Source organism: Choloepus didactylus, chromosome 8, assembly GCF_015220235.1.
Source record: "Choloepus didactylus isolate mChoDid1 chromosome 8, mChoDid1.pri, whole genome shotgun sequence".
NCBI lineage: Eukaryota > Metazoa > Chordata > Mammalia > Pilosa > Megalonychidae > Choloepus > Choloepus didactylus.
In genome coordinates, this window is record NC_051314.1 from 223,916 (window position 1) to 251,558 (window position 27,643).

General features: G+C 52.5%; 2 protein-coding genes and 1 non-coding gene across 15 annotated transcripts in view; 1 reads left to right on the plus strand and 2 right to left on the minus strand.

Annotated features, from left to right (window-relative positions):
* The window catches only part of SHANK3 (SH3 and multiple ankyrin repeat domains 3), a 44,550-nt gene extending 39,648 nt beyond the window's left edge, over positions 1-4,902 (minus strand). For 3 of the 5 annotated variants that reach the window (XM_037848285.1, XM_037848288.1, XM_037848287.1), the window contains exons 1-8: positions 4,549-4,901; positions 4,026-4,229; positions 3,454-3,525; positions 1,645-1,753; positions 1,404-1,555; positions 1,159-1,326; positions 964-1,080; positions 479-556 (exon numbers count right to left, since the gene is read on the minus strand). In XM_037848285.1, the coding sequence (XP_037704213.1) occupies positions 479-556; positions 964-1,080; positions 1,159-1,326; positions 1,404-1,555; positions 1,645-1,753; positions 3,454-3,525; positions 4,026-4,229; positions 4,549-4,821 (1,173 nt within the window). In that variant the 5' untranslated portion in view covers positions 4,822-4,901. Of the gene's footprint in view, positions 1-478; positions 557-963; positions 1,081-1,158; positions 1,327-1,403; positions 1,556-1,644; positions 1,754-3,453; positions 3,526-4,025; positions 4,230-4,548 lie in introns of all 5 variants that reach the window. The other 2 variants (XM_037848284.1, XM_037848286.1) reach the window with 1 other exon arrangement.
* Positions 4,903-5,091: 189 nt separating this feature from the next.
* LOC119543456 (vegetative cell wall protein gp1-like) lies at positions 5,092-27,416 on the plus strand. Of its 9 annotated transcripts, XM_037848297.1 has the most exons (7): positions 5,319-6,815; positions 7,067-7,218; positions 7,695-7,870; positions 12,599-13,621; positions 13,712-13,845; positions 21,686-21,791; positions 21,890-27,416. In XM_037848297.1, the coding sequence occupies exons 1-4, from the start codon at positions 6,356-6,358 to the stop codon at positions 12,723-12,725; spliced, it is 915 nt and encodes a 304-aa protein (XP_037704225.1). In that variant the 5' UTR covers positions 5,319-6,355; the 3' UTR covers positions 12,726-13,621; positions 13,712-13,845; positions 21,686-21,791; positions 21,890-27,416. The 9 variants fall into 9 exon arrangements, 7 of the variants coding, with proteins under 7 accessions (XP_037704225.1, XP_037704223.1, XP_037704218.1 ...); XR_005218587.1 differs by adding an exon at positions 5,092-5,164 and having other exon boundaries at positions 6,511-7,870; XR_005218588.1 differs by lacking the exon at positions 7,067-7,218.
* On the minus strand, positions 10,290-10,393 carry LOC119543588. Its single transcript, XR_005218654.1, has one exon. It is a non-coding gene; the product is annotated as a U6 spliceosomal RNA (small nuclear RNA).
* Positions 27,417-27,643: the final 227 nt, after the last annotated feature.

Below are 27,643 nucleotides of genomic sequence, written 5' to 3' on the forward strand. Positions count from 1 at the left end.
CATGCTCAGACCCCAGACCCCTCCTCCATTCTAGCTGCTTGTGCTCCCTAGTCCCCCTGGAACGGGGAGACCACTGTTGCCTGCCCAAGACTGAGGGATTTCCGGGACACAAGACTTTTGGTGATAAAATCAGGAAACTCCTGGGAACCGGGGCACATCGGGCACCGGTGGGAACTGAATCCTGCCCCCGACAAAAGGCACATCCCAGTCCCAAGCCCGGCACCAGGGCCACTGATGATGCTGCCAGTTACGGTGCCCCACTGGAAGGGGGTGGGCCGCGACCCCACAAGCTGTGCGTGGACGGAGCCTTCCCAGCCCCACCCACCCCAACACCGGCACCACCACCCCTCAGACCTCACCGCCCCGCCGGACCCTCAGGTGATCCCTCCGTGCCTGTGGGCGCTGCTGCACCAGCCCTTCTCCACCCCACCCCTGGCAGGCCCGGGACATGCCAGGGCAGCCTCACACCACCTCGCACCTGGAAGGCCGTCTGGCTGTTGTAATTACGGACGTCCTTGTTGGCACCACGAAAGAGGAGGACACGTGCGCAACTCTCCTGTGGAGGGTGACGGTGCAGGGTCATAGCCAGGCGGCCCTGCCTCGGATACACGCACATGCAGGACACAGGGCATGCACACCTGAGTGAGCAGGGCTGTCTCCATATGCAGCCAGACTCACACCTACTTGCTCAGGGCATGCATGAGCTCACGGGGATGAGCGGGCACAGGTGTGCACAAGCAGAGTCCCACCTGCACCAGAGGGCCCCAGAGTGTTCAGTTCACACCTGGTATTCGGAACACAGGTGTGCACATGTACGTCCAGCACACACCGCAGGGCACAGACACACCCAGGTGTGCACGAATGCGGGGCCACAGTGTGCACACACATGTACGTGTGCAGGTACCCTGACCGCGGTGGAGCAGGAGCGTGAACCCACCCCTGGAGGCACACGCGCAGTCGCACCTGGTTGTAGAGAGCACAGATGTGCAGGGCTGTGTTCCCTGAGGCATTCTGAGCCCCCATGTCGGCTCCATAGAAAAGCAGATGCTCCAGGTGCTGCACGTGCCCAAAGCGACAGGCCTGGGGGGAGGCAGGTGCTACAGAGGCCGCCAACACTGGACCCCCACCCCCCAGGTGGAGGCTCAGCCCCCTGCCCACCTGGTGGATCTCCTGCCAGCCGTTCTCGTCGGTGGTCCCCAGCTGAGCGTGGTCGTGGAGGAGCAGCTCGCAGCAGAGTGCGTCGCCCCCGCCCAGGGCGCTGTGGTACAGGGGCGTCAGGCCGCGGCTGTCCTTGTAGTCGGGAGACGCCCCCAGGTCCAGCAGGGTCTGTGGACGGGGAGCCTCAGAGACCCTGCCGGTCCCGGGGCGCCCGCTCCCTCCCCGGGGCCGCGGCCCTCACTGACCGTCAGTGCGGCCGCGTTCCGATGCCGAGTGGCGCAGTGCACAGCGGTGAGCCCGTCCCGCGTGCGGAAGTCCAGGTGTGCGCCGCCGTTCCGCAGCACCTTGAGCAGGTCGGCAGCGTTGTCCAGCTGGGTGGCAAGGCTCAGCGGGCACTCTGGGTCCAGAGACAGGCCAAGGTCAGGGACGGTCCCAGAGGTGAAGGCCCACAGCCGAGAAGTCAGGCCCTTCCTGCCTAGCACTCACCTCCCGAGTCAGGGTCATGGAAATTGGGGTCTAGCCCCTTGTCCAGCAGACGGGCCACCTTGTCTGTGCTGTGGAGCTGGATGTATTCCATGAACTTCTTCAGGTTTGCCTGGAACACGCATCCTGGTCAGCCCTCAGGCAGCCTGTCACCCAGAGCTGCACCTGCCTTCCTCCGGCCAGCCCAGGCCACCTGCCAGGCGTCCACTGCCTGCCCCCACAGGTCTGACGTGCCACCCCAACACCGTGGCCCTGGCACCCCGAGCTGTGCACACCTGCCTGGCCCACGTCCAGCTCGACTGCTCTGGGACCCTCCCTGCATCCTGGCACCCGGGTCTACGCCTCACTGGCCCCTCAGCGAGGCCGGGCGCCCTGGCCATACCCCAACGCCCCACCCTCGGGGACTTCTCCCCTAAGCTAACGTCCTTCCCCTGTTCTCCCTGGGACGCGGCTGCACCTGGCCTTTCAGTCACACATTGATTCACTCCGCAAAGCAGGGGCACCCCAAGCACAGGCAAGGAGCAGGCTGGCACCCAGGCCTTGAGGACACTGCCCTGGGGTGACCTGTCAGGCGGGGCGGGACAGTGCCCAGAAGGAAGGACATCCAAGACAGGGGGAAGGGCAGGAGAGAGCGCAGCCCGTCACAAGGGAGGCGGGAGAGCAGGAGGGAGGGAGGGGAGGGGCTGCTGCAGCCCGAAGCCTCCAAGGGGTCTGGAGTCACCCTAAAAGCAAGTGAGTCCCACGGAAGGACCAAGAGCCCTGGGTCTTGTTGGTCACTGAGGGAGAGAGATGTGCAGGAAGAGAGGGCTATGGGGTGTGGACCCAGTGACAGGGCCACACCAGGACCAGCGGACGGAGAGATGGAAACTTCCACAACGATCTCTGTCAGCCCCAGAGCCATGGCCACCGACCGCCACGTGAGCCAGGCCACCGACCGCCACGTGAGCCAGGCCACCGACCGCCACATGAGCCAGGCCACCGATCGTCATGTGAGCCACGGCCACCGACCGCCACGTGAGCCAGGCCACTGACTGTGATGTGCCCGCAGGGCAGCAGAGAAGTCAGGGCACAGAGGCCTGCAGCTCAGGGTCACAGATGGGGTCATGAGGGGCACAGGGCTTTCCCGTTCCAGAGCTTCCGAGCAGAGCAAATGCCCACCGGCCCCGTGGGAGCCGACCTGTGGCAGGGGGTGGGGTGGGACAGGCTGTAGCACCCACCTCTAAGTTTTTCCTCCTGCACTCAGAGAGAGCAGTGAGGTGCCTCCCAGGCATGGCTGGGCAGGAAGAGCACAGGGTAAGGCCCAGAGCCAGCCTCACTGGCTGCACTGCTGTGAGCAACTTCCTCTCTGAGACTCAGTTTCCTCGTCTGGGAAATGCGGCAATAACAGCTCCCAGGAAAGACTCAGGGAGGATGGGGACCCAGACCCGGGCGACCACTAAGTGCTGGATGCCCTCCCACTGCCCCAGCACCCAACAACTCCACTGGGTGCTCTCTTACTCCTCTCTCACCCAGGTCCTCGCCCTATTGCACCTGATCCCTCAACAACGGCAGCCCCTTCCCATCACCCCAGCCCTGGCCCTCATCACAATGTCCCAGCACTGCCTGACCGTGACAGTGGGGCCACCCACCCCCAGCCAGGCACTCAGACTGTGGGGACCAAGGCCGCCCTGGCTCTGAGCCCGACAAGGGGAAACCAGACCAGGCTGAGGCTGCGGCGCCAGGGCTGGCCGGCACCGAGCTGGGGAGGGGCCACCTGGAGGAAGGAGGAAGGACAGCAGACTTCTGGACCCCTCCCCGGGGCCCTCTCCGTACCTTGGTGTGAAGCTTCGCAAACTGCTTATCATCAATGAGATTCTGGGCATAAACCCGTCGCTTGTATCGAAACTGCTCAGATAAAGGGGGGGAGAAAAGCTCTGTGAGGCAGTGGGCAAAACAGCCCCCAGACCCCTTGCCGTGCAGCCAGCACACATGCGGCTCTGTCTGTGTCCCCACTCCTGGCAGGGAGCTCTGGACACCGCATCAGGAAGGCACAGAGGGGCATCTGCCTTCAGAAGACTTTGGGGAGGGAGCCAATGTGCAAAGGAATGACCACATGCTCATACCACACGTGGCTCCTGGCAGTCACTCCCGCTCACCATCCTCCCTGTACAGACCCACACTCACAGCTCACCCGGCTCACACGGTTCACAGCTCACGGTTCACACCGCTCACGGCTTTACGGTTCATACGGCGCACACGGCTCACGGTTCACACCGCGCACACAGCTCAGCAACTCACGGCTCACACTCCCGCCTCCCGCGCCTCGTTCCACGCGGCCGCGACCTCCTCTGTCAAGTCCCGGAGCGCCGCGGCCGCACCCCGCGCGCTGAGCCCCCGCCGCGCACCTCCAGGTAGGGCAGGGGCGTGTCCAGGCTGGGCGGGTACTCCCGCAGGAGCCGCTCCTCGTCCAGGAACTTGCCGGCGCGGCCCCGGGAGGGCGGCTGGAACAGCCCGTAGTTGAGCGCGTCCTGCAGGCTGTGGTTGAGGGCGCAGAGCACGCGCTGCCTGGCGGCCCACACGGGCGCGGCCGGGTCCAGACGCAGGCACTTCTGCAGCGGAGCGGGCCGTGAGCGTGCAGCCGGCACCGCCCCGCGCGCTCCGGGCGGACCGCCGAGCCCGGGGACCCCGCGGGAGTCGGGGCCCGTGGAACCCGCCCGCGCCCGGGCCGCGGGAACCGGCACCGCGGCCCCCGCGCCTGGGAGTCCGGCAGGCGAGGCCACGCCCCGGGGGCTGGGCTTCCCTGGCCCCGCCCCGGCCGTGGGGAGGGTCCCGGCGGAGGCGGCGGGGGAGGGGTGAGTGGCCGCGGGTCCCGGGTCCCCCGCGCTGACCCGGCCGGGGGCGGGGCGGGGGGCGGGCGGAGGGGCTCACCGTCTGCTGCAGGTCCGGGACGCCGATGCGCACGATCACTGCGCTGGCCCCGGGGCCGTCCATCCCCGCGCCGGGGCCGGGGCCGCCCAAGAGCGGGAGCGGGGCGCGCGGGGGCTCAGCGCGGCGCCCCGGCCCCCCCTTCTCCCCCTCCGGGGCCCCGTTGGGCGCGCTGCGCGGGAGGGGGCCGGGGGGGGCCGGGGCCGGGGCCGGCGCGGAGGGCAGCGGCGCCGGGGGCTCCGCAGAGGCGGCGGCGGCGGAGCGGCTCAGCGGCATCCGCTCAGCTCGGCGCCTGCCTTCCCCAGGGGCGGGGGCGGCGGGGGGGGAGGGGGCCTGAGCCGAGAGGGGAAGCGGGGGTGGCGAGGGGGCTGCGCCGGAGGCGGGGGCCGGGGAGGGCTCCGGGCCGGCCGGGCCGGGGGGCGGGGGGCTGAGCTGTGCGGAGTCCTGGGGTGAGGTGGGGTCCGTGCAGAGGGCCGGGGCCGGCCACAGGGCGGGGGCTCTGGGGGCTGGCTGGGGGTGGGGGAGTCCCTAGGCCTCGGTGTTGGGGGGAGAGTGACTGAGCAGGTAGGGCCGTGCCGCCCTTCCGCTGCGGGCGAGACTCCGCGGACCACCGGGCAAGGTGCGGCGGAGGAGGGGGTCCTGGAGACCGTGGGGGGGGCCGCGATGGGGCACGGGGACGGGAGGCAGAGGCAGGCAGGGGAGAGAAAAACAGGAGAATTAATTTCCGGGGGTAGAAGCTTCTCTCCCGTTCTACCGACCCTCACCCCCCCCAGCCCCCACCCCATCCCACTCCAGGCCGGGGGAAGGTGTCTGGGGCCAATCCGGACCCGGCCGCGGGGACTCCGGGCCGGGGAGGGGGCGGTGGCTTTCCCACCGCCGCAGCCCTGGGCTTTGCGAATTAACCCTTCCGACCGCAAGCAGCTTTTAGCGCGGCTCCCCCAACCCTCGCCGAGTTTGGGGAGTTCACTCTGGACTCCCAGGCCTGTCGCCCCCACTTCCCAGACCCCCGTTCCGCCACGATCCTGCGCCTGTCGCCCCCTTCCCGTCACCTTAGCGACGACAGGATGGGGGCGCGACCTATGAGGAAGGGCTTAGGGGAGGGGGCGCTACTAGTCTCCACCTGCGGCGGGGAAGTGGATTTTAGTTTTACGCGTTGTCGTGGCAACGCGGGAGGGGGTGATGAGTGGGCGGAGGAGGGGGGAGCGCAGAACAGAAACTGGCTCAGGCTCCGCCGCCCCATTGGAGCGAACCAGCCCCCACCCCGCCCTGGGGAGCCTCCCGGAGGCCCCCGGGAGCCAGGAGCAGGCCCCAGCAGTGGCGGGACAGCCCTGATCCCGCCAGCGGCAGCTCCTGACTCCCACGGAGCTCCCCGGCGCTCTCTGACTCCACCCAAGAAAAGCCCTGACCCCTGAAAGGACTCCTGGCTGCCCCTGGGAAAAGCCACCCACTCCCTCCCGGAGCGCTCGGGCTTTCCTTCCTAGAAACCGTGCCCCACTGGCTTAACCCCCAGCCTCCCGGACCCTCTCCAACACCACCTGGGTAATCCCAGAAACAGTCCTGGGGCTCCCTCCCCCATAACCACCCATGGCCCTACACAGAGGCATTTCTGGCCACCCCAGAGCTAGGCTCCCAGGGCCCAGCGCTGACCCCGAGGGAACCCCTGGCTCAGTCCAACCCCACTCGCCTCCATTCAGGGTTTCACTGACCCTGCAGAACCAAACCTCCAGCGCCGTCCAGGTCCCAGGGTCTGGGGGTCAGTTCTGCTCTCCCCGAGCCTGGTGATCCCACCCTGCCGGGAAGAGGCCCGAGGATGCCCGGACCTCCGGCACTGTCCAGGCTCCTCCCCAGGCAGTGGCCACTGGGCTGGCCAGAGTGGGCAGTGGAGGGTCTCCTGGGGCTGGGGCAGGATGGGAGGGCCCGGGAGGGGGAGAGCAGGATGGGCGGCCCACACCCGCTTATCTGCAGGAAGCACCTTGGATGCATGAGGATTGGATTTCCTGCAGCCAGGCCCTGGGCGGAGGAAGCAAGAGCCTCCTGCCCCTCTTCTGTCTCCACAGTCTTCCTGCCGGGTCTCTCTCCCCTTCCCCGGCGCCTGCGCCCCCACCTCCCTACGCACCCCTGCAGCCACCTCCCTGGCCCACCGCTGCCCCGGGGCCGCCTCACCCAACCCTCCCTCAGCCCTGGCCCACCCTGGTGGAACCACAAGAACCTGGACCTGCCTTCAGCCCCAGCTCTCTGCTTTTCACCCACTGTGGCCGGCTGCCCACCAGGTGGGCGAATCCCATATGAGTCCTGGATTCACGAAGGGCCTGGAAGGAAGGAGGCCACACCCCTCCTCCCTGGCCAGAGCCTGGGAACAGCTGCCTCTGCTCCCCTCCTGCCCGCCCTCCGCCCACCCCTCTGTCCTCCTCTTGCCCTCCCTGCAAACCTGCCCGTGGCCTTGATGGACCCAGAGCCCTGGCCGCTCTGCCTCCCCCGTTTTCTGCCTGGACCTCACAGGGGCACCTCCTTCCTGCCCCAGCCCCCAGCCTCCCCTGCTGTCCAGGGGAAACCCGGTGCCCCCACTCTAGTCCAGGTCGAGGCCCTTGGACTTTCTGGAGGAAACCTCAGTTCTCTGCCTGTTGGCTCAGCACGCTCACGGTCTCCAGCTCAGCTGGGCCTCACACTGCCCAGGTGACACAAGAGCCCCTGCTTAGCTCAGACACCCCACAAATGAGATCTGTCCCCTCAGCAGACCCGCCTGACCCTCCCTCCCAGGCAGGCCACCTGCTGCCTCACGGGAGCCCCCTCCCCGCCAGGCCCCGCCACCCCTGCTCTCCTGTTTCTGTCCCCTCTGGTGAGAGTGAGCAGGAGCCCACGGCCCCTCCGCCTTTCTCTCCTTCCTTCCCATCAGGGAGCTTCCTCACCCACATTCTCCACCACACCCCCACACGCAGACACCAACAGGCTCCTAGCATCTGGGGGGCCTCAGTGGGCAGAGTTCCCAGAACAGAGCCTGGCTGGGATGGGGCCAACGGCACCCCTGGACAGACACCTGCCCCTTCCCTTGCTGCCGCGGCTCCTCCTCCCCTCTCTGCCCCTGTACAGCCCCCCCACCACCTCCCCATCAGCAGTCCTACACCCTGACCCCATGCACCGCCCCCTGCCAGGGTCCTGGCTCGGCTGCCCACTTCACCTGCTGCTCCCTGGATTACTGCACGTGTGCTCGGAGCTGGCCCTCACCACCCCACCCTCGGCACCTCCTCTCCCGCTCGCTGGGTCCACTGTCCTCCCAGCCTGGCCTGGCTCCTCCCGTAGGCGTCACTGCCCTGGAACTACCCTACAGGTGTGTTTCCCGTCTCACCTGGCTGTAAGCGTCCCCCCCATCATGCTCTCTCACCCCCATTCTTATCTACTCTTCTTTCTTCTTGTTGCCTTCTAACATGCTGTATCCTTCCCTGAGTGTTATGTCCTGTTTAGAGCTCCCTGGGGGCAGGCCCTGCTGTCCGTGGAGCAGAGCAGAGGCTCAGCGCAGGCTGGTGACAGATAAACCGCAGCCAAAACCTCCGACTACAGGCGGCCCACACCCAAGTTTCTCTCTTCAGATAAGCACTGTCTCCCGAGCCCCAGAGCAGTTGGTATAAGACCAGAATCCCTTAAACAGTTAGTTAAACTTGACCACTGCACTGTCTGGATCTGGTGTACTTTTTTTTTTTTTTCTGTTTCTAGTTCTTTAATATTTATAGGTATATTCACATTTTCTATCTCATCCTGAGTCTGATTTGTTAAATTTTGTTTTTCTAGGAATACAAATCTATTTCCAAAGAATCAGCTTTTCATTTTATTGAAAATCTGTTTTCTATTTTGTTTTATTCTGTTCTTATGTTCATTTCTCTCTACCTTTTTTATTTTGTTATAATTCTTTCTCTTTTTTCTTGGACTGGATGTTTAGCTCATTACTGTTTAGTCATTCTCTTTTCTGACATAAGCGTTTAAGGCTATAAAATTTCCAACTACCACTTTTGCTATGTCCCTTAAATCTTTATATGTAAATGTGCTAAATTTCATATTGTTCTGATTTTCTAATACCAATTTTAATATTCCTTTGACTTGGAAGTTATTGAATAGTCTGCCTGTTTAAATTTTCAAATATATATTAGGCTTGGGGCAAGGGGAAAATAACGTTCAGTTCCTGACTTCTTGCTTTACTGCCTTGTGGTCAGAAAGGTATTATACTGATTGTTTTGTTTTGTTTCACTGAAGACTTTCTTTGCAGCCTTGTACATTATCAATTTTTTAAGAAAAAATTTCTTATCTGTTCAATAAGAGTTATTAATTGTGTTATAAAAACCTTCTATATCCTTTCTAATTCTTTTTCTGCTTGATTTGTAAATTACCAAAGAGGTGTGTTAATCTCCAATTTGACAGTGGCTTTATCAGTTTATCCTGGAAAGTTTTGCCAACTTTGGTTTTATATATTCTGAGGCTGTATTAAGTGCATACAAGTTTAGAATTATAATAGCCCCTGTTAAATTGTTCCTTTTATCACTATATGGTACCCCACTTTATCCTTAAGATGATTTTTACCTTAATTTAATTTTTTTCCTACAGTTAATATAATTACAGCTGCTTTGTTAATGAGTATTGGCTTCATATATCTTTTTCCATCATTTTCCCTTTATTCTTTCTCTGTCATATTCTTAGGTGTGTTTCTGGTAAATAGTATATGTAGCTAGATTTTTTTAAAATCTAATCTGACAATTTTCAACCTTTAACAGTGTGTTTATGGCAATTAATGATGTATTTAATTTATTGTTAGCATCTTATTTTTCTGTTGTCTGTCCTTTTTTTCTCTGTGCTGTGTTAACCAATTTCTTTACTCACTGTTCGTTCTTGCACTGCACTCCTCCCTTCTAGGTTCAGTTTTCTTCTTCCTGAAAGTATATCCTGTAGAAGTGTTTTCAATTAATGCCTGCTAGTGATAAATTCTCTTACTCCTTCCTTGAAAATGTCATTATTTTGCCCTCATTCTTGAAAGATGACAGACACTATAGGATTCTAAATTGACAGTTATTTTTCTCTCAATAATTTGGAGACTTTTCTCTGGGTGCTGTATTCTGGGTGATTTTCTCAGTCTTCACTTCCATATCACTGACTATCTCTTTGACTGTGTCTGATATGCTGTTCATCCCATTATATTCATTTCCTAGGGTCGGCTTAGAACAGAAATCTATTCTCCCACAGTTCTAGAGGCTGAAGTCAGAAACCAAGGCTTAGCGGGTCCTGCTCCTGCTGACGTCTCTAGGGGAGGAGCTGTTCCACTGCCATGTCCTGCTCCTGGTAGTTGCAGGCATCCTTGGCTGGGGGCAGCATAAGTCCAGGATCTGCCTGTCAGCACGTGGTGCTCCTGCCTCTTTCTGTCTGTGCTCAAATTTCCATCTTCTTTTAAGCACCAGTCATGTTGAACTTAGGGCGCACAGTAATCTGGTGTGACCTCATAGAACTTAACTAATTACATCTTCAAAGACCTTATTTCCTAATAAGATCACATTCTGAGGTCCTGGATGCACCAGAAGTTTGAGGGCACACCGTTCAACCCAGGACACCCATTGGTACATCTTCAAATCTGCTTGTTCTTTCTCTCTTTTTTTTAAACCTATGGCCAGAAAATCACAGCTTTAATATTAGATGCCATACATGTTGCTTTGGCATATATCTTTTCCTCAGTGATAACCAGCTAAGGATTGATGCTCCGGGAGCCACGCGAATATATGGAACGCCTCACAAATTTGCATGTCATTCTTGTGCAAGGGCCATGCTAATCTCTGTATTGTTCCAATTTTAGTATATGTGCTGCTGAAGTGAGCACTGCTTCTTCTCTTTTAACACTCACTTTCTCTCACTTGAGTGTTCTCTGCCCACCCCCCTGCTTTTATTAGGTTTTTGGGTTTTTTTAACTCTCCCTTCTCTTTTACCCCCTTCCCCTGGTAACTGCTAATCTACTTTCTTTCCCTGTGAATTTGTACGCAATATCATACCATATTTGCCCTTTTGTGCCTTGTTTATTTCACTGAGCATGATGTTTTAAAGGAGTTGCACCATGTTTCAGAACTTGATTCTTTCTTAGGGCCAAATATTTCATTGAGTGTATATACCACATTTGTTTATCTGTTCATTTGTTGATGAACACTTGGGTTGTTTCCACCTTTTGGCTATTGTAAATGATGCTGCTATAAAAAATGGTGTAAAAGTATCTGTTTGAAATCCTGCTTTCACTTTCTTTGGGTGGAATTTCTGGGTCATATGGTAATTCTATATTTAACTTTCTGAGGAACCACCATGTTGCTTTCTACAGAGGCTGCACCATTTTACATTCCTGCCAACAGTGCACTAGAGTTCCAGTTTCTCCACATCCTTGCCAACACGTTATTTTCTATTTTTTAAATAATAGCCATCCTTGTGGTTGTGCAGTGGTATCTCATAGTTTGATTTGCATTTCCCTAAAGGCTAATGATGTTGAGCATCTTTTCATGTGCTTATTGGTCATTTGTATATCTTCTTTGGAGAAATGGCTATTCAAGTCTTTTGCCCATTTTTAAATTGGGTTGTTTATATTTTTGTCATTGTGTTGTAAAAAGTTCTTTATATATTCTGGATGTTGGGCCCTTATCTTACATATGGGTTGTAAGTATTTTCTCCCATTCTGTAGATTGTCTTTCCCTTCATTGATAATTTCTTTATAAGGAGAAAAGTTTTTAATTTAAATGAAGTCAAATTTATCTGTTGTTTCTTTTATTGCTCTTACTTTGGTGTCATATCTAAGAATCCATTGCCAAATCCCAGGTCATGAAGCCCCTCTGTTATCCTCTTAGAGTTTTATTGTTTTATCTCTTATGTTTAGGTCCTTGATCCACTTTGAGTTGAATTTTGTATATGGTGTCAGGTAGGGGGTCTAACTTCACTCTTTTGCATCTCCAGTTTTCCCAACACCATTTGTTGAAGAAACTGTTCCTTCCCCCATTGCATGTACCCAGCACCCTTGTCCAAAATCAAGTGGCCATAGACGTGTGAGTCTATTTCTGGACTCTCAACCCTGTCCCTTGGTCTATTTGTCTATCCTTATGCCAGAACCACCCTGTTTTCATTACTGTAGCTCTGCAGTACAATTTGGAATCAGGAAGTGTGCATCTTCCAACATTGTTCTTCTTTTCCAGATGAATTTTTCTTTTTTTAAGGCAATTTTATAATTTCTTCTTTTGCCTTTAATCATTCCAAAACTACTTAATTTTTAATTTCCAGCCAATGGTTCTGTTATGTGAATTTTTTGATGTCCTAACCCTTCATTTGTGATGACTGCTGACTCTCCCAGTCACTCTTGACTATTCCTGTGAGATTTCTCTGGCTTTGAGGGATAAGCTCATGTTGGGGCTGGATTTATGTGGGAGTTCTGGGCAGCCTCCATGTGGCATTTGGGAGAGGGGTGCCACCAGCCAGGGCTTTTTTTGTGAAATTCCTTGGCTCAGTGGCCCTGGGGACCACAAAAGGTAACATAACCCAGAATGGATGGGACAGGCAGTGGTTTCCACAGTCTCACGGGCAGACCATGTTTCTTCACCCAGACCCCGGCGAGAGACAGACAGACTTCGCTGCCATCTTCCTGGACTGGTGGGAAAATGATTTTCTTGTCCGCCTCTTTCTCTGAGGTGTGGCCCTTTGAAGGCCAGACTCGGCTCCTTTTCTCACTGGGCCCAAGGCCTTTTCTCCGCCCCGGTGGCAATGGCCAGCACGTGGTCTCCCGTCTGGTTTTCTGCCCCACTTTGGTTTTGGCCCCTGGGACTTCCCTTCCCCTCTGGAGCCTCAGCTATGCTTGTGTAAAGGCTGTTCAGGGCATCATATCCGTCATGTCCAGTTGTTTCTTTTAACTGAGTTTTCAAATTATTCTGCCCACAATTTTGCTGGAAAAATAATTTTTTTTCATAAATCTCGTTATGTATTTCTTTTTCATTTAAGTGACTTTCATAAAGTTTTTGGTTGTACATGTTTTTGTCCACCTGGAACTTCTCCATCTTTACAGGAAAAGCGTTTTTCCTCCAAGGGTGGGGTCCAGATGGAAATTCCATCTTCTTACATCATCAACATGTGGATCGGCCAGCATCCCTCAGAACAGGCTGTGCCAAAGTCCCAATGCCCTGCACCCCTGAACGCAGCAAATGTCATCAGGCTAAGACGAAGAAGACTGGGGCATGGCTGGTGCCCGTGCAGAAGAGAAGACAGACCGGAGGCAGAGACTGGGCCACCTGGAGGCTGGAAGGGGCAGGAAGGAGCATCCCCTTGAGGCTTCGCTGCAGACTTCTGGCTCCTGAATGAGGAGAGTAGACTTATGCTGACAGGAGCCCCCCAGAGGAGGTGCTTGTTGTGGGAGCCCCAGGAGATGAATACAGCCGCCATCCCACTTGCTCACTGAGAGTTAGAGCACTTGCACATCATTCTCAGTGCACTGGTGTATCAGCCCACTCAGTCGTCCATGAGCAAGCCACTGTCACTGTCCTTGGCTCAGAAGCAGGAAACCAGACCGTGAGCCTGTCAGAGGCCTGTGACCCCGGTAGAGCCACAAGAACTTTCCCTGGGAGTTTGCCACTTGTCACTGAGAGAGCCCACTCCTCTCCACCCTGGGGTCACCGCGGAGAGCTACGGGAGCCTTTAGAAGGCAGCCGCACCCAGGGAGACTTGGGATGGAGACAGGAAGGTCTGAAACTGAGTCCCAAATTTTACTCCCTGAAATCCTATAGCCCTTGTGCTTTTCTTGCAGTTCGGTTGCAGGAGTCTGTGAACTTCACTCCTTCTGGGCGAAAAGTTCGCAGTGTGCAGTGGGAAGGTGGCCTCGATTGGAACCCAGCTTGGCCACCAAGTACCCAGGGGCCTGGGAAACTTTCCTAACTCCCTGCATCTCCCATCCACTCTGGTAAACAGGGGGCGAGAGTGGTACTTGTTCCCTTCCCCACTCATCCTGTTGTTTTCCTTGAGTGCTGCTGGGTACAAGGCGAGACGCCTCCTCCAAGGACTCACCACTTGGCTCAGAGAGGCCAGGTGAGGCCAGGTGAGGTGAGAGGGCCTGGTATTTAGCAAATACCCAAATGTTGTTATGTCCGTGCTGCCAGTTCAGATTTTCCGATTTCTGTCATTTCAGCGAAAGGAGAGCATCCAGCGGCACCCGGCACAGCAGTATACTCGGCGCAGTGTGGAGGGACGGCTGGCCGTTGTCGCTACTCTCAGGGTGTTAGATTTCAAATATTATTTTAACATTGGAATGTGAAATTAAAGGTGAGAAATCTTTGTCTCGTTGACGTCACATTGACTTAGTAATGTTAATATTAGATGAAAGTACCCCAGTCGCCTTTCGTTCAAGTCTGTGCATGTTGACCAGTCTCTCCTCCCTCCCTCCCGAGAGCCTTGACAATCCGAGTGCTATGTATATTTTTAAATAATAAATCCATCCCAGCGTCAGAACACAGGGACATGCAGTGTGAATGCAGTGGAAACTTAGAGGAATTCCTGGAAGACGTGGCACCGATGGGGTCCGGCAGAGGGAAAGGCCAATGCCCACCAGGGCCTCTGGAGAAGGAGGGGGCAGGGGGGGCCCCCAGGGCGGTGAGTGAGTAAAGGGGAGGGGCCGGAGAGACCCCCAGGCTGGCAGCGCGGAGCCGGCGCAGAGCCGCAGGGCTTAGCTTCCAGCTCCGGTTACGGGGGACCCCTGCCCTCCCGGCTGCCTGAGGGGGACAAACCCCACCGAGTCACCACAGCCTGTGCCAAGCTCAGGGAGTAACAGGTTCTTACAAATTCACAACACTCACACTCATTTCTTAAAACCCTCAATAAAAGGGTGAAATAGCAGAATAGACAAAGCTGAAAACAATTAGTGATATAAAATACCAAGTTTTGGAGCAAAAAGACAAAGAGAGTAATTATAATAATGGCTAATTTCTTGTGCTAGCTCCTTGCCAGGGACGCTGTCTTTTGTTGTAAGTGAACTTTGTATTGAATTGAAACATTTGTACAAAAAAAAAGTGCACAAATCGTAGGTGTATAGCTTGATACATTTTCACAAACCCAAGCAGATCAGGAAGCTGAACGTGGCTCCGTGCCCCCCGCCCCAGCGCCCTGGCGGACACGGCTCTCCCGGGAGTAACTGCTGCTTTCTAACACCCCTGGCGAGTTTTGTCTGTTTTTCGACTTTACACGAATGAAGCTGCGCATCGTGCCGGCTGTCGTGGCCGGTTCCTCCACCGAGGCCTACCTGGGGAGTCCCCTGGGCAGCGCAGGGGGGCGGCCCCGTCTCGAGGTCCCTCGTGGTGGGTTCGTTGTCTCCAGTTCAGGGTCGCCGGGAACACTTCTGCCGTGCTCTGGGTGAAGGTGACCCTGCCGAGTGGAGCGGGGTTTGTGCAGTGTCAGCGGACAGGGCCGCTCGGGCCTGTCTCGGTGACCTGGAGCCGCCGAAACCAGGCAGCACAAACCAGGGGCTTCAGACAACCGGGGCCGGAGGCTGGGGGCCGCCGTCGGGGTGTGGCAGCCCCCCGCCTCGCCCAGCGCTGCCCCTCTGTCACCCCGAGTCTGTGTTCCCTTCTTACGAGGACACGGCATGTGGGTTAAGGGCCCCCCTAGTTCCATCAGCAGTGACCCCATGTGCACAGTCCCTGGGGTCAGGGCCTCAGCGTGTCTTTGGGGGGACAGTAGCATCTGCCTTTTTAATTTTAGTCCTTTAGTGGGAGGACAGTGATGGGGACTTCAGTTTACAGTCCCCTGGTGACCGGCCGGCGCTGGGAGAGCCGTCTGCAGACAGGGCCCACAGGTGTTGTCTCAGTCGAGGGTGCCCTGGGGGTGGGAGCTCCAAAGGACCTTTCTAGAGGAGGCCGAATGGGGCCAGGGTGGGCCTGGGTCCCTCAGGCTGGGTCCCTACGGGGATCGGGTGCTGAGCCCACAGCGGGGCGGAGGCGCCGGCCAGGGGTCCCAAGGATCGCGGCACCCACCGGGAAAGCACGGCCTGTGGGACTCGATTTCTGAGGTCTCCAAAACCGCAGGACAAAACCTTGTCCCTGTGTCCGCCGACCCATTCAGTGTCCCGTCTGTGGGTGACCTTTTCCATGTCTTCCAGCTGCCTCTTGATAAACAGTGTGTTTTGCTTTATGATCAGCACTCTGTGTCCTGCTTGAAAGCACATGGTGAACACGCCCTTATCGTCTCCCAGGAGCTTTCTTGTTTTTCTTTGACGTTTGACTGGTCCTCCTTCTGGTGTGGTTTTGTGTGTGGTGTGAGATGAGAATCAGGGTTTGTGTCTCTTCTAGTGGATTCCAGATACTGTGCAAAGCTCTTTGCAAGACTCTTAATAAGTCTTGGGGGGATCTAGCCCTGGATTCTGAGGCTCCTCAGAACCTCTTCTCTTGAACTTCTGTCATAGCCATAATTCTGTGACAGTCGGAAAAGTCCTCTTTGACATCCTGTCACAATAATATACAGAAATTATGAAACAAAATAGCAGTCTCAATCAATCTGAACTGGATAAATCTTTTCAAAGACTGATTTTTTGAACTGGGTGGAAGAAAGGGAGGGAGGGAGGAAAATCTATCCTTTGAATAGCACAGACTTGAATTTCTTAAGTGAATATTGGAAATAAATAATTGAGAAACAACACAGTTTTAGTAAGAAACTATAACATGCCTTTCTCAGAATCCACAAATAAAGGAAATGTATGAATTATTTTTAAAAAGTTCTCGAGTTACAAGTAAAAGGATCAAACTGATCAACTGAAGCAAACCCGTGAACAGCCAACCTGCTGCTCTGGCCGTCCTCCACCTGCAGGGGCAGGAGGGCGTCGGGCTGCATGTCTTCTCCAAGCCCAGGTGCATATCAGGGGTGAGCACAAGAGTGGACGTGGAGATCCCAGATGACTTAGCAGGTCCCAGAACTGCGGGCAAAGGTGCCTCCACCCAAACCCACCCCGCGCTCCACAGCCCTGTAAACAGCTGGGCGGGACAGCACACGGGCACGTGTGACCCGGTGGCCGGACTGCTCCTGACCCCAGAGTCACTTCTCCCACGCCAGTGAGGAGTTTATGCAACAGCCAACCTAACAATCTCCTTCTTTCTCGCATTTTACTGCTCTGTTATCATTCTGTGTTAGTCTTCTATAATCTCACCTTCTATTTTTTCCACATTTCATAGTCTATGTTATTGACTCACCCCTCCCTCAGGTAGGCAGTTTTGCCTCTTTCACTGGGCGTCTTCTTTTAGGCTTATCCACGTTTAGTAATTTCTTTGCTCATCATTCTTTTATCTCATACCTTCCTTCTGGGATGATTTTCCTTCTTCTTGAAGATCATTCTTCAAAATTTCATTTTGTGGGGCTATGTCCCAGTTCTGTTTATCCTAAAATGTCTTTCCTTCACCTCATTCTTAAGACATTGGGTTTCCCCTGCATGTACCTTTGGCCTAAAATGACTGGGATTTATTTCTCTTTTGTGTAATTAGGAGTGAGGAGGTGGCAGTCCGTGGCTGGGGTGGGGGGGCAGTGGGGCACAGACATTGGTAGCACAGTGGCTGCTGCAGCTCCAGCCATCAATCCAGCCTCTTGGGGAAGCCAGGTTTGGGGGGTTGGAAAAAGTACAAAATTGGGGAAAGTAAGGTCAATTGGCTCTGGTTCTGGTCCATACAGCCATGCTGGTTGAGAATCCTAAGCCCATGGGGTATTAGAATTACATAAAATGTCAGCAGTTATTTGTATTACCAATCTAGGACTCCCATCCCTCAGGGAACTGTATGCATAACTTTGTAAACACTCGTGCCCCAAACTGATTGTAGATCTGACCCTGAAGGGCTCCCTGCCACTGCAGGGGGAGAAAATATAGTATTTAAAACCCCCTCACCTGAAACTCTTCTATCTACTAATGAAAACTTAGCTTACATATTGTTAAACCACCCAGTCTTCCAGTTTAATGCCTACATGAGCCATTAATTCTTGTTAAAAATTGTATATTGCTGTTTCAATAATGCATTAACTACAGTGTTTTAAGTATTTAGCATTATTCTAACAAGTTTTAATTTTAGTGGTAATTGTTGGCTGTAGAATGTTTGCTTGAAAACAGTTTTAAGCAAAAAATTATTTTGGCAACTTAAGTATAAGAAGTATAAAGGATGTTTTGTATTAAAAGGAAAAAGAAAATAGTTTTGTCCTAAATGACTGGTTGTTTCAGAATGAAGAAAAAGAGAAAATGTAGTAGAAAACCTGAATGGATACAGAATGTTTGCAGAAAAGGGAATTTATTTCTGTGGTCAAAGTTAGGTAAAATTTAATGAGTCTATCTACAAAATATTGAACATTTATCTGATGATCTTTTGTCCAAATGGTTTAATTCTTTAACTTGGCCATGGCACCACTTATTAATAGGATTACTGTCCACATGTACTGGTCTACTTGAACTCTGTTGTTTACTGTTTTGTTGTTCTGAATTATGGATGCAACGTCTGTCTTTTGGTCAATGCATATTGCTGCGTAGGGGTGGATTGTGGGAGCCCAGGGCCCAGGGCCTTCCCCAAGGGCCTTGAAGCCTGTGCACACAGCAGCTTGCATGACCTAGGCCAGTTAGGGTTTGACCCACTCTCCTTATGGGATCAGGCCTCCGGCACTACGGCACTACGTGTAATCTATAGCTCACCTTCGGCCTGAAACTCCCTCCTCCCTGAGGTCCTGTTACCTACAAGATAACCTATAACTTGCCCCTCCTCCCTGCTGACTACAATTGATCCCTCCCACTCCCGTGCTTCATACCCATTTGAATGTCTTTGCCCTAACCCTCTTATAAACCACTCCCTGGCACCCCTGCGTTGAGTAGTGTGTTCACGTTGAGCTCTGAACCCACCGCCATTCAGCGCAGCTCTTGAATCCAAGGAACGTGACCAACTTTGATTTTCAATTTCCTTGTAAGTAAGCCCCGAATAAAAAGTTCATGCCTCTTAAAAAAAAAAAAGTGGCAAACAAGGTGTGTCCCCAAAGGAGTTCCCCCATTTTTATCAGTCACTAAAGTATAATTTACAATCAATGTACCCCATTACCCAGTTAAAGTGTACAATTTCATGAGTTTTGACAGATATGTACATACTTGTGATGCCACGCCGTCAACAAGAAACAGAATATTGCCATCACCCCTAGAGTTGTCTCAGGTATTTTGTAGCCCATCCCTCCCTCTACCCCCGGCCCCAGGCAGGCTCAGGTCTCCAACCTGTCACTAAAGATTGGTTTGTGTTTTCTAGAATTTTATATAAATGGAATTATACTTCTTTGTGTCTAGCTTCTTTCATGTTTTTGAGATTTATATCATGTTGCTGTGTGTATCAGTAGTTTATTCTTTTTTTCTGAGTGTATGAAAATACCACTTTTTCTTATCAAGTCATCTCTTGTTGCATATTTGGGTTGTTTTCACTTTGGGACTATTATGAACAAACCCACTATGAATATTTGTGTACAAGTTTTCATGTAGATGTATGCATTCATTTCTCTTGAGTAAACACTTAGGAATAGAATGGCTACATCTTATGGTAGATATATGGTAATTTTTTAGGAAACTGCCAATCAATTTTCCAGAGTGATAGTACCGTTTTACATTCTAACATTGCCCAGTTCCTCTGTATCCCTACCAACATTTGGTATTATCAGTTTTTTAAAAAGAATATTAACCATTTTAATGGATGTGTAAAGGTATTTCATTGTGGGTTTAATTTGCATTTCCCTGGAGAATAATGATGCTGAACATCTTTAAAGGAGCTTATTGGCCATTCATGCATATTCTTTTGTGAAGTGTCTATTCAAGTCTATTATTGCCCATGTTTTTAAAATTAGGTAGTTTGACATTACTGAAATTTAGAAGCTCTTTATATATTCTGGATACAAGATTTTTATAATACATGTATTATAAAAGTTCTCTCAAATTCTTTATCTTTTCATTTTCATTATAGTCTCTTTCCAAGAAGAAAAGTTTGTCATTATTACAGAATCCAGTTTATCTATTCTTCTTTTATGATTCATGTTCTTTGTGTCCTAATAAATCTTTGCCTACTGCAAAGTCACAAAATTTTTGTCCTATGTTTCATCTAGAAGTTTTATAGTTTTAGATTTTACATTTATATCTATGATTAATTTTGAGTTAATTTTTATTTATAGTGTCAGGAAAAGATTGGGGTTCATGTTTCCCTTTGAGGGTATCTGGGTGTTCCAACACCATTTTTTGAAAAGATTTTTCTTTCCCATTGATTGCCCTTACGCCTTTATTGAAAATCAGTTGACCATAAATGTGTGGGTCTGTATCTAGATTCTCTATTCTGTTCTTTGGATCTGTATTTATAAAATTCTTTCTCCAACACCACACTATCGTGCTTTCTGTAACTTTATAGTAAGTCTTGAAATCAGATAGAAAGTCTTACAACTTTCTTCCTTTTTAGTTGTGTTGGTTATTCTAGGTCATTTTCATTTCCATATGAATTTTAGACCCAGCTCTTCCATTTCTGTGCACACACGAAAGCCTGCTGACAATTCAATTGGTATTTCATTGAATCTATAGAAAATTTGGGGGAACATGGACATCTTAACAATATTGAATCTCCCAATGCATGAACATGGTGTAATCCCTTGTTTATTTTGATCTTCTTTAGTTTATCCCAGCAAGGTTTAGTAGCTTTCAGTGTAGAGTTCTTACATATTTTATTCAATGTATTACTAAAAAATTTTATGTTCTTTCACATTATTGCAAATGAAAATTTTAATTTGTCTAATTGTTTGTTGCCAGTGGATAAAAATACAATTGATTTTTTTGTACGTTAACTTTGTAGCTGGCAATACTACTAAATTCATTGATTTGTGTTTTCTAGAATTTTAATCTATTTTGTAGATCCCTTAGGACTTGCTACAAAGCAATCAGGTCATCGGCAAATAGAGATGCTTTTACTTCTTCCTTTTGAATTTTATTTATTTATTTATGTATTTATTTATTTGATTGCCTTATTGCGATGGCAAGGATTGCCAATACAACGTTGTGTGGAAGTGGCAAAATCTTAGGGGAGAAATGTTCAATATTTCAGCATAAAATATGCTGTTATCTGAAGGTTTTTCGATAGAGGCCCTTTATCAGATTTAGAAAGTTTTCTTCTATTCCTAGTTCACAGAGAGTTTTGGACATCTGACCCACCTAAGGAACTTTTTGGAAACCTCACCCAGTGTCTCTGCCCACATCTCTTTGGCCAGAAACATATCTGCCAGGTGGGGGTGGGGTGGGAAATGTGGTCCTTTTTTGGCCGAACACCACAAAATTGCTGCTCCTACAAAATCAGGGCACTGTTCCTGAGAAGGAAGGGAGAGGGTATTGGAATTGGCAGCTAGCCGTCTGCCGCAGTCAGGGGACAACTTCAGATCAACAGGCATTTACACTCCACATTTTAAAGCTAATATTCTGTTGCCCTCTGGATTCTATTGTTGCCATCAAAACAACTGCTTGTCCCTCTAGTTGTCCTCTCCGTGGTAACGTGCTTTTTCTGGCCGTCTTTAAGACCCCGGTGTCTTCAGTGTTCAGCTTTGTTTATCCTGAGTCTGAGGATCTACGCCTTTCAACAAGTCTGGAAATTCTTTTTGAATATTGCGTCTAACCATTTTCTCTTTCTGGGACTATTAAAAATATGTTTAAAAAATACTAATAATAAAAAGGTTAAATCCTCTCGTTCTAGCATCTTGAAAATGTTCTCCATCTCCTGGTCTGTATATTCTGTATTCTGGGTAATTTCTTCAGACCCTTTTTCCAGTTCATGATTCTTTAGCCATGTCTCATCTGCTTTTTAACCTGCCCATTGAAATTCCAATCATTATATTTTCCATTTCTAAAAGTTATATTGTGTTCCTTTTCAAATCTATCAGATTCTTTTCTTATTTTTTCAGGTCTTTTATTGTAGTTTCTCATTCCTTGTTCATGTTTTCAATTGCCCCTTTCGTTGCTAAACATTTTTAACATGCTGACATGTTTCATAATTTTAGATTGTGGTCTTATGATAGCTAATCTTAATCTGTGGGAGTCGTGAGGGGGCAAGTTGGCCTTGCACTCTCAGGGATGATTTGCATTTTCTTCTGCCAGGTGCCCCAGTGCTGCCAATCAACAAACAATTTCAAGTTAAGCTTTCAGCGTGGCCACCTCCACGCGCCTCAGGCCGCCTGTCCTTAAACCCCACACCCATCTGAAGGTAGGGCTATACTCATGAATTCTCGGGGAAGACTTTTGATTTCTATCTGGTGGTGAGGTGAAGTTAAAAACCTTTCTTTTCTCTTTCCTGGAGAGCAGATATTTTTCCGCTAGTGTTTCTAGCCTTCACTGGGATTGTGGGTCTTCAGAAGTCCTGGCTTTCTGTGCTGGTCCCACTTCCAACTTCTCAGGTGGCGCGGGCCCAAGTCCTCACCTTTGCCTCCTGTGCTGCCGTTGAAACCTAAACTAAGGCTTTGCGTTCCTGGTGATGAAAAATGCCCCACACTTCACCCTTGCTTACCGTGCTGGTTTCAGTTTCCTCGTCATTCTGGGCTATCCCTTGCTTTCTTTCCAGCTCAACAACGCATTTAAAAGAATGTTTATTATATCTTAGTCTGCATTTCCAGGTGTTTTGCCGTGGAGGAGGAGGTTAGAATATATTGTAGGAAATCTGTTTTCCTTTCTAGTGCACTTACGTGCTTAGTGATTGATTGCTGGACAGATCATGAGTGAAAGCCTAAATGAACAGAAGGACGTTCTGCGTTTTAAAACATTTACTCCACCGACATCCACGTCTAGGGGTGGAGGGGATCAAGCTGGTTCTCCCGGCCACCCCTCCTGCCATTCGCTGAGGACTGTGGTGTCTGGGTATCAGGCTGCCCCGTCACCCGTGTCCCAGCCGCGCTCGTGTCCTTCCGAGTGACCCCTCAACCAGGGCCTATCAGGTGTTCGACTGTCCTGTCTTACCAGCTGTGAAAGCCGTGGTTCAGGCACAGATTATAGACATGCTTGTGGCTAGTTTGAGCAGAAAGATTTAATAAAAGGACTTGGTACCTACAAAATCATTGGAAGGACTGGAAGAGAAGGGTTAGTCTGAGCTTCTGGAAGTACATCCCTGCCCCATCACCACACAGAACTGGTCTCGGCCAAGGCAGGACACTGAGGAATCGGAAAGCTGATGCCCCAACGGCTGACCCACACCCCAGCAAGTTCCACATTTCCCAGCCCCTTCTGCACCCCGGTGGGGCCACGTCACCCACGAAGTTCTGGAATCGGTCTGGGTGGGAATGATGTGTGCCTCCACTAGGCCTGGCTGCAAAACCCTCCTGCATGCCCTCTCTCCACTGTCCTGATGGCCGGATGTGGCGTCCAGATGACAAGCCCGCATGTTGACGACCACAGCTTCCCTTAGCCTGGGTCCCTGCACAACCACGTGGAGCAGGGAGCCCCAGCCCCAACCATGTTGCACACTAGACTTTTTGTGAGCAAAAAATAAACACCTATTGTATCAAGCCACTGAGGTTTGGGGTTTTATCTGTCAGAGGAGCTGGTGTCTCCTTAAATGATAACAGGAGTGGGAGCCCCTGGAGCCTCAGTTGGGGTTTCCTCCACAAGACTGTGACCCACTGGCTGGTCGCTCATACATCTCTTCAAGTGATATGCTCAAGAGTTGGAGATTTAACCCAGGACAGACTCACATGCCCACTGGGTTACTATGAGGTGGGCTGTGGCCCCAAATGCATTTCTCACTTGACCTCGAAAGCCCTACTCTGACCTTTGCACTATGAGGGCATCAGAGTGCCCAGCACGTGTCCCCTGCCAGTGGCCACACCTCCCCAGGGGAAGGCTGGGGAAGACGTGTGGGACAGACCTGGGCGTTTCCTTCAGGCGGACAGCTCAGGAACTTGACCTGGAGCTGCAGCTTAAGCCTGGACACTTTCACTCCTCTGTGCCGCCGTCCCAGGGACCCAGCCGTGAGCCACAGATCTCAGCCCACACCACTCACCTCCTCCCATGTGGCCACCCAGCATCTCTTCACCCATCGGAAGCCTCCTCGGAGCTGCTCCCCTCAACCCCTTTGCATCTGGTGGACTTCACATCGCATTAGACTTTCTCGGGGCAGGGGTGGATGCTGAGGGGGTTGGGCCCAGTGCATTCAGTGAGCCCCTGGCTCCCTCGGTCTTTGGATGCCAGTTACTTCCTTAAACCAAGGAATCTCTAGCCTCTCACTTCGTCCGCGTGGATGTGAGCTTTGATCACCAGAGCAAGCAGACGGCAGGGCCCTGGACGTCACCAGCTCTTGGACCCAGAGTCTCTGGTCATCGAGCCAACCCAAGAAGATTCAGAATGACCTTCCTCCAAAGTCCATTCCCACACATCGCAGGACTTTGCTGAAGGAGATTTGCAAAGGGGTGCAATTATTTTGGGCTCTGCGTCTTCTTTTCCTGTGTGACTTTTTAATGGCCTTCCCCTGCCCCACCCTAGGAGGCTGGACTCGAATCGCCCTGGAATCCCACCAAAGCCGGCTGCACCGGGGATGCCACCCCTTGCACTGCTGCTGCAGCTGCTCCTGGAGCTGCTCGGACGTCCACCTCTGCCGCCTTCCGTCCCACCATAGTGCCCCCTCCTGACCGCTCCTCTCACCCAGCCAGAGTGGTCACACGCACCCCCTGTGCTCCGTGGGGGACCCCGGCAAAGGGCTTGTCACTTCTGACACCAGCTAGTCACTCTGTCATTTGTTTTCACCCCAACTTTCCCCCTTTGGAAGGGACGTTAGGGTCGGCCACTGTGCCAGCTGAGATGGCTGGAAGCAGAGCTGGTCCAGCAGGGGCCTGCCCTCGGCCCCTCCCATTTGTGTAGGGTGGGGGTCCCCAGGCACAGGGCTAGTGGGGGCCTTGACCACCAGGAAGTGTGGCTGCATTCACTGTCAACCCCTGTCTTGCCAGATGAAGAGAAGACAAAATCCCCCCTAAGAATCCTAATAACAAGGATGAAAAACAGAGTTAGGGTTTCTTGCTTAGGAGCCATCCCTGCTCCCAGGGCCCTGCAACAGGTGGCAAAAGGCCAGTTGCAGTGACTTGGGGAAGAACTCACAGTCGTACCCGCGGAGACATCCCTTCACTCCCCGTCCTGGTGTCCCGCTGCTCTGACAAACACCACCCGATGGGTTGACTTTGACAATGGGAATGTTGCTCTCACGGTCCGGAGGCAACCGAGGCAAGGCCGTGCTTCTCCCAGGCAGTGCAGTGTTCTGGTGCTGGCTTTCCACAACCCTTGGGATTCCTTGGCTTGCATCCTGCCTCCGTCACATGGTGATGCGACCTCAGCAAACAGCCAAGCTCATCACTGTAGTATAATGAAAAACTTGGCTGGTGTTTGTCCCCAGCTCCTGGCAAATGTTTGGAATCTCCTGTGGTAGGAGCATCTTGTGCTGTTTGTGGTGGGCCCAGGACCACCTAAGAGTTACAGGATGGGGCCAGCCACACCTGCAGCCTCAGGGGGGGTAGACTCCACCAGAAAGACCAACAGGTGATTAGGGGGTCAGGGCTTTGAGCCCCTCCACGTCGGCCCACCTCCTGGGCTTCTGGGAGGGCGGGGGCTGAAGACTGAGCTCAACCCCGTGGAATCGGCTCCACCAATCACGCCTGGTGAGACCCCTGCAGAGTCGGGCCCTGAAGCTCTGATGCACTTGGCTGATTGGTAAGACACATCTCTGTGCTGGAAGTGGCGTATTCGGGCCCATGTGGAGAGGACCTGGAGGCACCTGAGACCCTCCGGCCTCTGTTGACTTCTGATTTGTACCTTTTTCTGCTATAATAAAACTATAGCCATAAGTATAGCATTTTCCTGAGTTCCATGAGTTCTAGAGAATTATCAAACCCAAGGGGCTTGTGGGAACACCCAAATTTATACCAGTTGGTCAGAAGTGTGGGAGGCCCTGGGGACCCCCAAATGTGACTGGTGCCTGAAGGAGTGTCTTGCAGAGCGTGGGGCAGAACCTGTAGGGTCTGAGCTGACTCTGGGTATGGTGGGAACAGAGCTGACCAGAGATACTGCAGCCCTGACAGTTGCTGATTGAACTCTGATAACCATGTACAGTCGCTTACAAGCACTACCTTCCATCCAACACCAGAACAAAGTCCACCAAGTTCTCTGCCACTTTATAACAAGGATCACCTTCCCCCAGGTTCCCATAACCCAGTGGAAGCCCTCACTGGAAGTACCTTTAACACCCACATTCTCACCAGAACGGACTCTAATCGCCACATCTCTACTGACAGTCTGTTCAAACCAATCCAGGCTTTTCCTTCAAGTACCTCAGAATTCTTCCTGCCTGAACCCATTACCAGTTCCACGGCCACGTCCACCTTTTTAGTGTAACAGCAGCACCTCACTGTCTGTGCCCCTTGGACCTGAGCCTTCACCAGGTCATTCCCCAGGGCAAGCTCTCAGCTCCTGTCTCCGTGGCCGCGGCCAGAATCAGTGGCTGGGCCACTGGACCTCTCGCGTTGCCAAAATGGCACAGCCCCTCACACTGAGTGTGAGCACACCTCGTGAGGAAGCCGTGTAAGCCAGCCCCTCCTGCCTTCCCCCGGTTTGGACACCAATGTTTCAGTTGTCCTTTCCAATTCTCTACCAAACCATCGCTCCGAGGATGAAAGTACGCTCCTTACTCTGAAGGACTGTGATGCAGCTGTCCAAACTGGCGCAGTACCGTCTGTTCCAGCTCTTTCACGGCATTTAGAGCATTTGCCTCCACCGTAAGATCAGTAAAGCCCAGTTCAGAGCAGGTCTCTGTTCCCATCAGGACCCGTTTGAAGCCTTCTCTGGCTACCAGTCTCACCAGCTCGCCAGCTCTGCAGGACCTTCCCCTGGGGACCCTGCCCTGAGCCATCTGCAGGCCCCGTCTCTAGACACAGCCGGAACCATTCCTATTGGCATTTAGGGTCTTGGAGGGTGCAAGAGGAGTAAGTCCAGATGCATCAGCCCACCTCTGCACTGTGCAGCTCCCCACTGTCCACTCATTTCATGGACCCAGGTGGCCTCTCCAGTGGGAGCTCTTCTCGCTGACTCCAGCATCGTCCAGTCCTGGAAGCGTCCTTTCTGGTGGGCATCGACCTCTCCTACTTTCATGCACCCCTCAGATTCCCAGAGTGATCTCCTTAGGGCTGCGCCCCTAACAGGCCGTCCCAGTTTCCCGGCTGTTAGGACAAGGAGCACACACAGGAGTTTACTGTCTCTGGACTTCAGAAGCTAGAGCCCAAACCCAAGGCATCGGCAGGACCTCGCTTTCTCCCCGTGGTCTGTGGAGTGCTGGCGCTGGCTTGCATCTCTGTCACACAGCCCCTCTCTCCTCGTGTCTGCTCTCCTGGTTTCCAGTGGCTTCTGGCTTCTTCCTGTGTGTCCTAGTTCCTTCTGTCTATAAAGGACTCTGGTAATACGGATTAAAGCCCACCCTGACCCAGCTGGGCCACACCTCAATTAAAACAACTTCTTCAAAAGATCCTATTTTCAATGGGCTCACATCCACAGGAATGCAGATTACAATGAAGAGCATGCGCTGGTCGGAGCTGACACTTCAACCTGCCACTCGGGAGCCCCTTTCCTGGGCCAGACTCCGCTGCCCTCTGCCCGACGGCCACGCCATGGCCACCACTTGTGAGTCAGAAAGATCCCAAACAAACAGGCTCCTGCCGAGCTGCTTCGCTTCTGCCTTCTTCTGCCTGAGTGGCAGCCTTCCAAACAGGATGCCGTCCATTTTCCTTGGCGCTGCCATCTATAACCCAAGCAGCTCTTGGCTGGTCAACAGAGAGCTGTTCACGGGGCACCGCTCGAATGGAAATAGAATCTGGCAGCTTCTCGGGTATTTTCCAGAGTTGGTCCTAGAGAAGAGGCTCCCCGCTCGCAAGGACTTGCTCGCAGTCCCTCAGCATCATGTTCCTGTATAAAACTTTTCCTTTTTATTATGGAACCCTCCCTGTTAAAGCCGTTATCTGATGTTGCCTGAGACATTGTGGATATTTTAGGTTTCAAGATTATCTTATGTCTTTCAGTCATAGAGGCAGTTTCAAT

Bases quoted from the DNA above. Each gene is read 5' to 3' on its own strand.
- LOC119543456 (XM_037848290.1), top strand. From the start codon at position 6,356: ATGCCCGGACCTCCGGCACTGTCCAGGCTCCTCCCCAGGCAGTGGCCA. The intron at 6,816-7,066 runs GTGGGCGAATCC...TTCCTGCCCCAG, and splicing joins TGTGGCCGGCTGCCCACCAG to CCCCCAGCCTCCCCTGCTGT.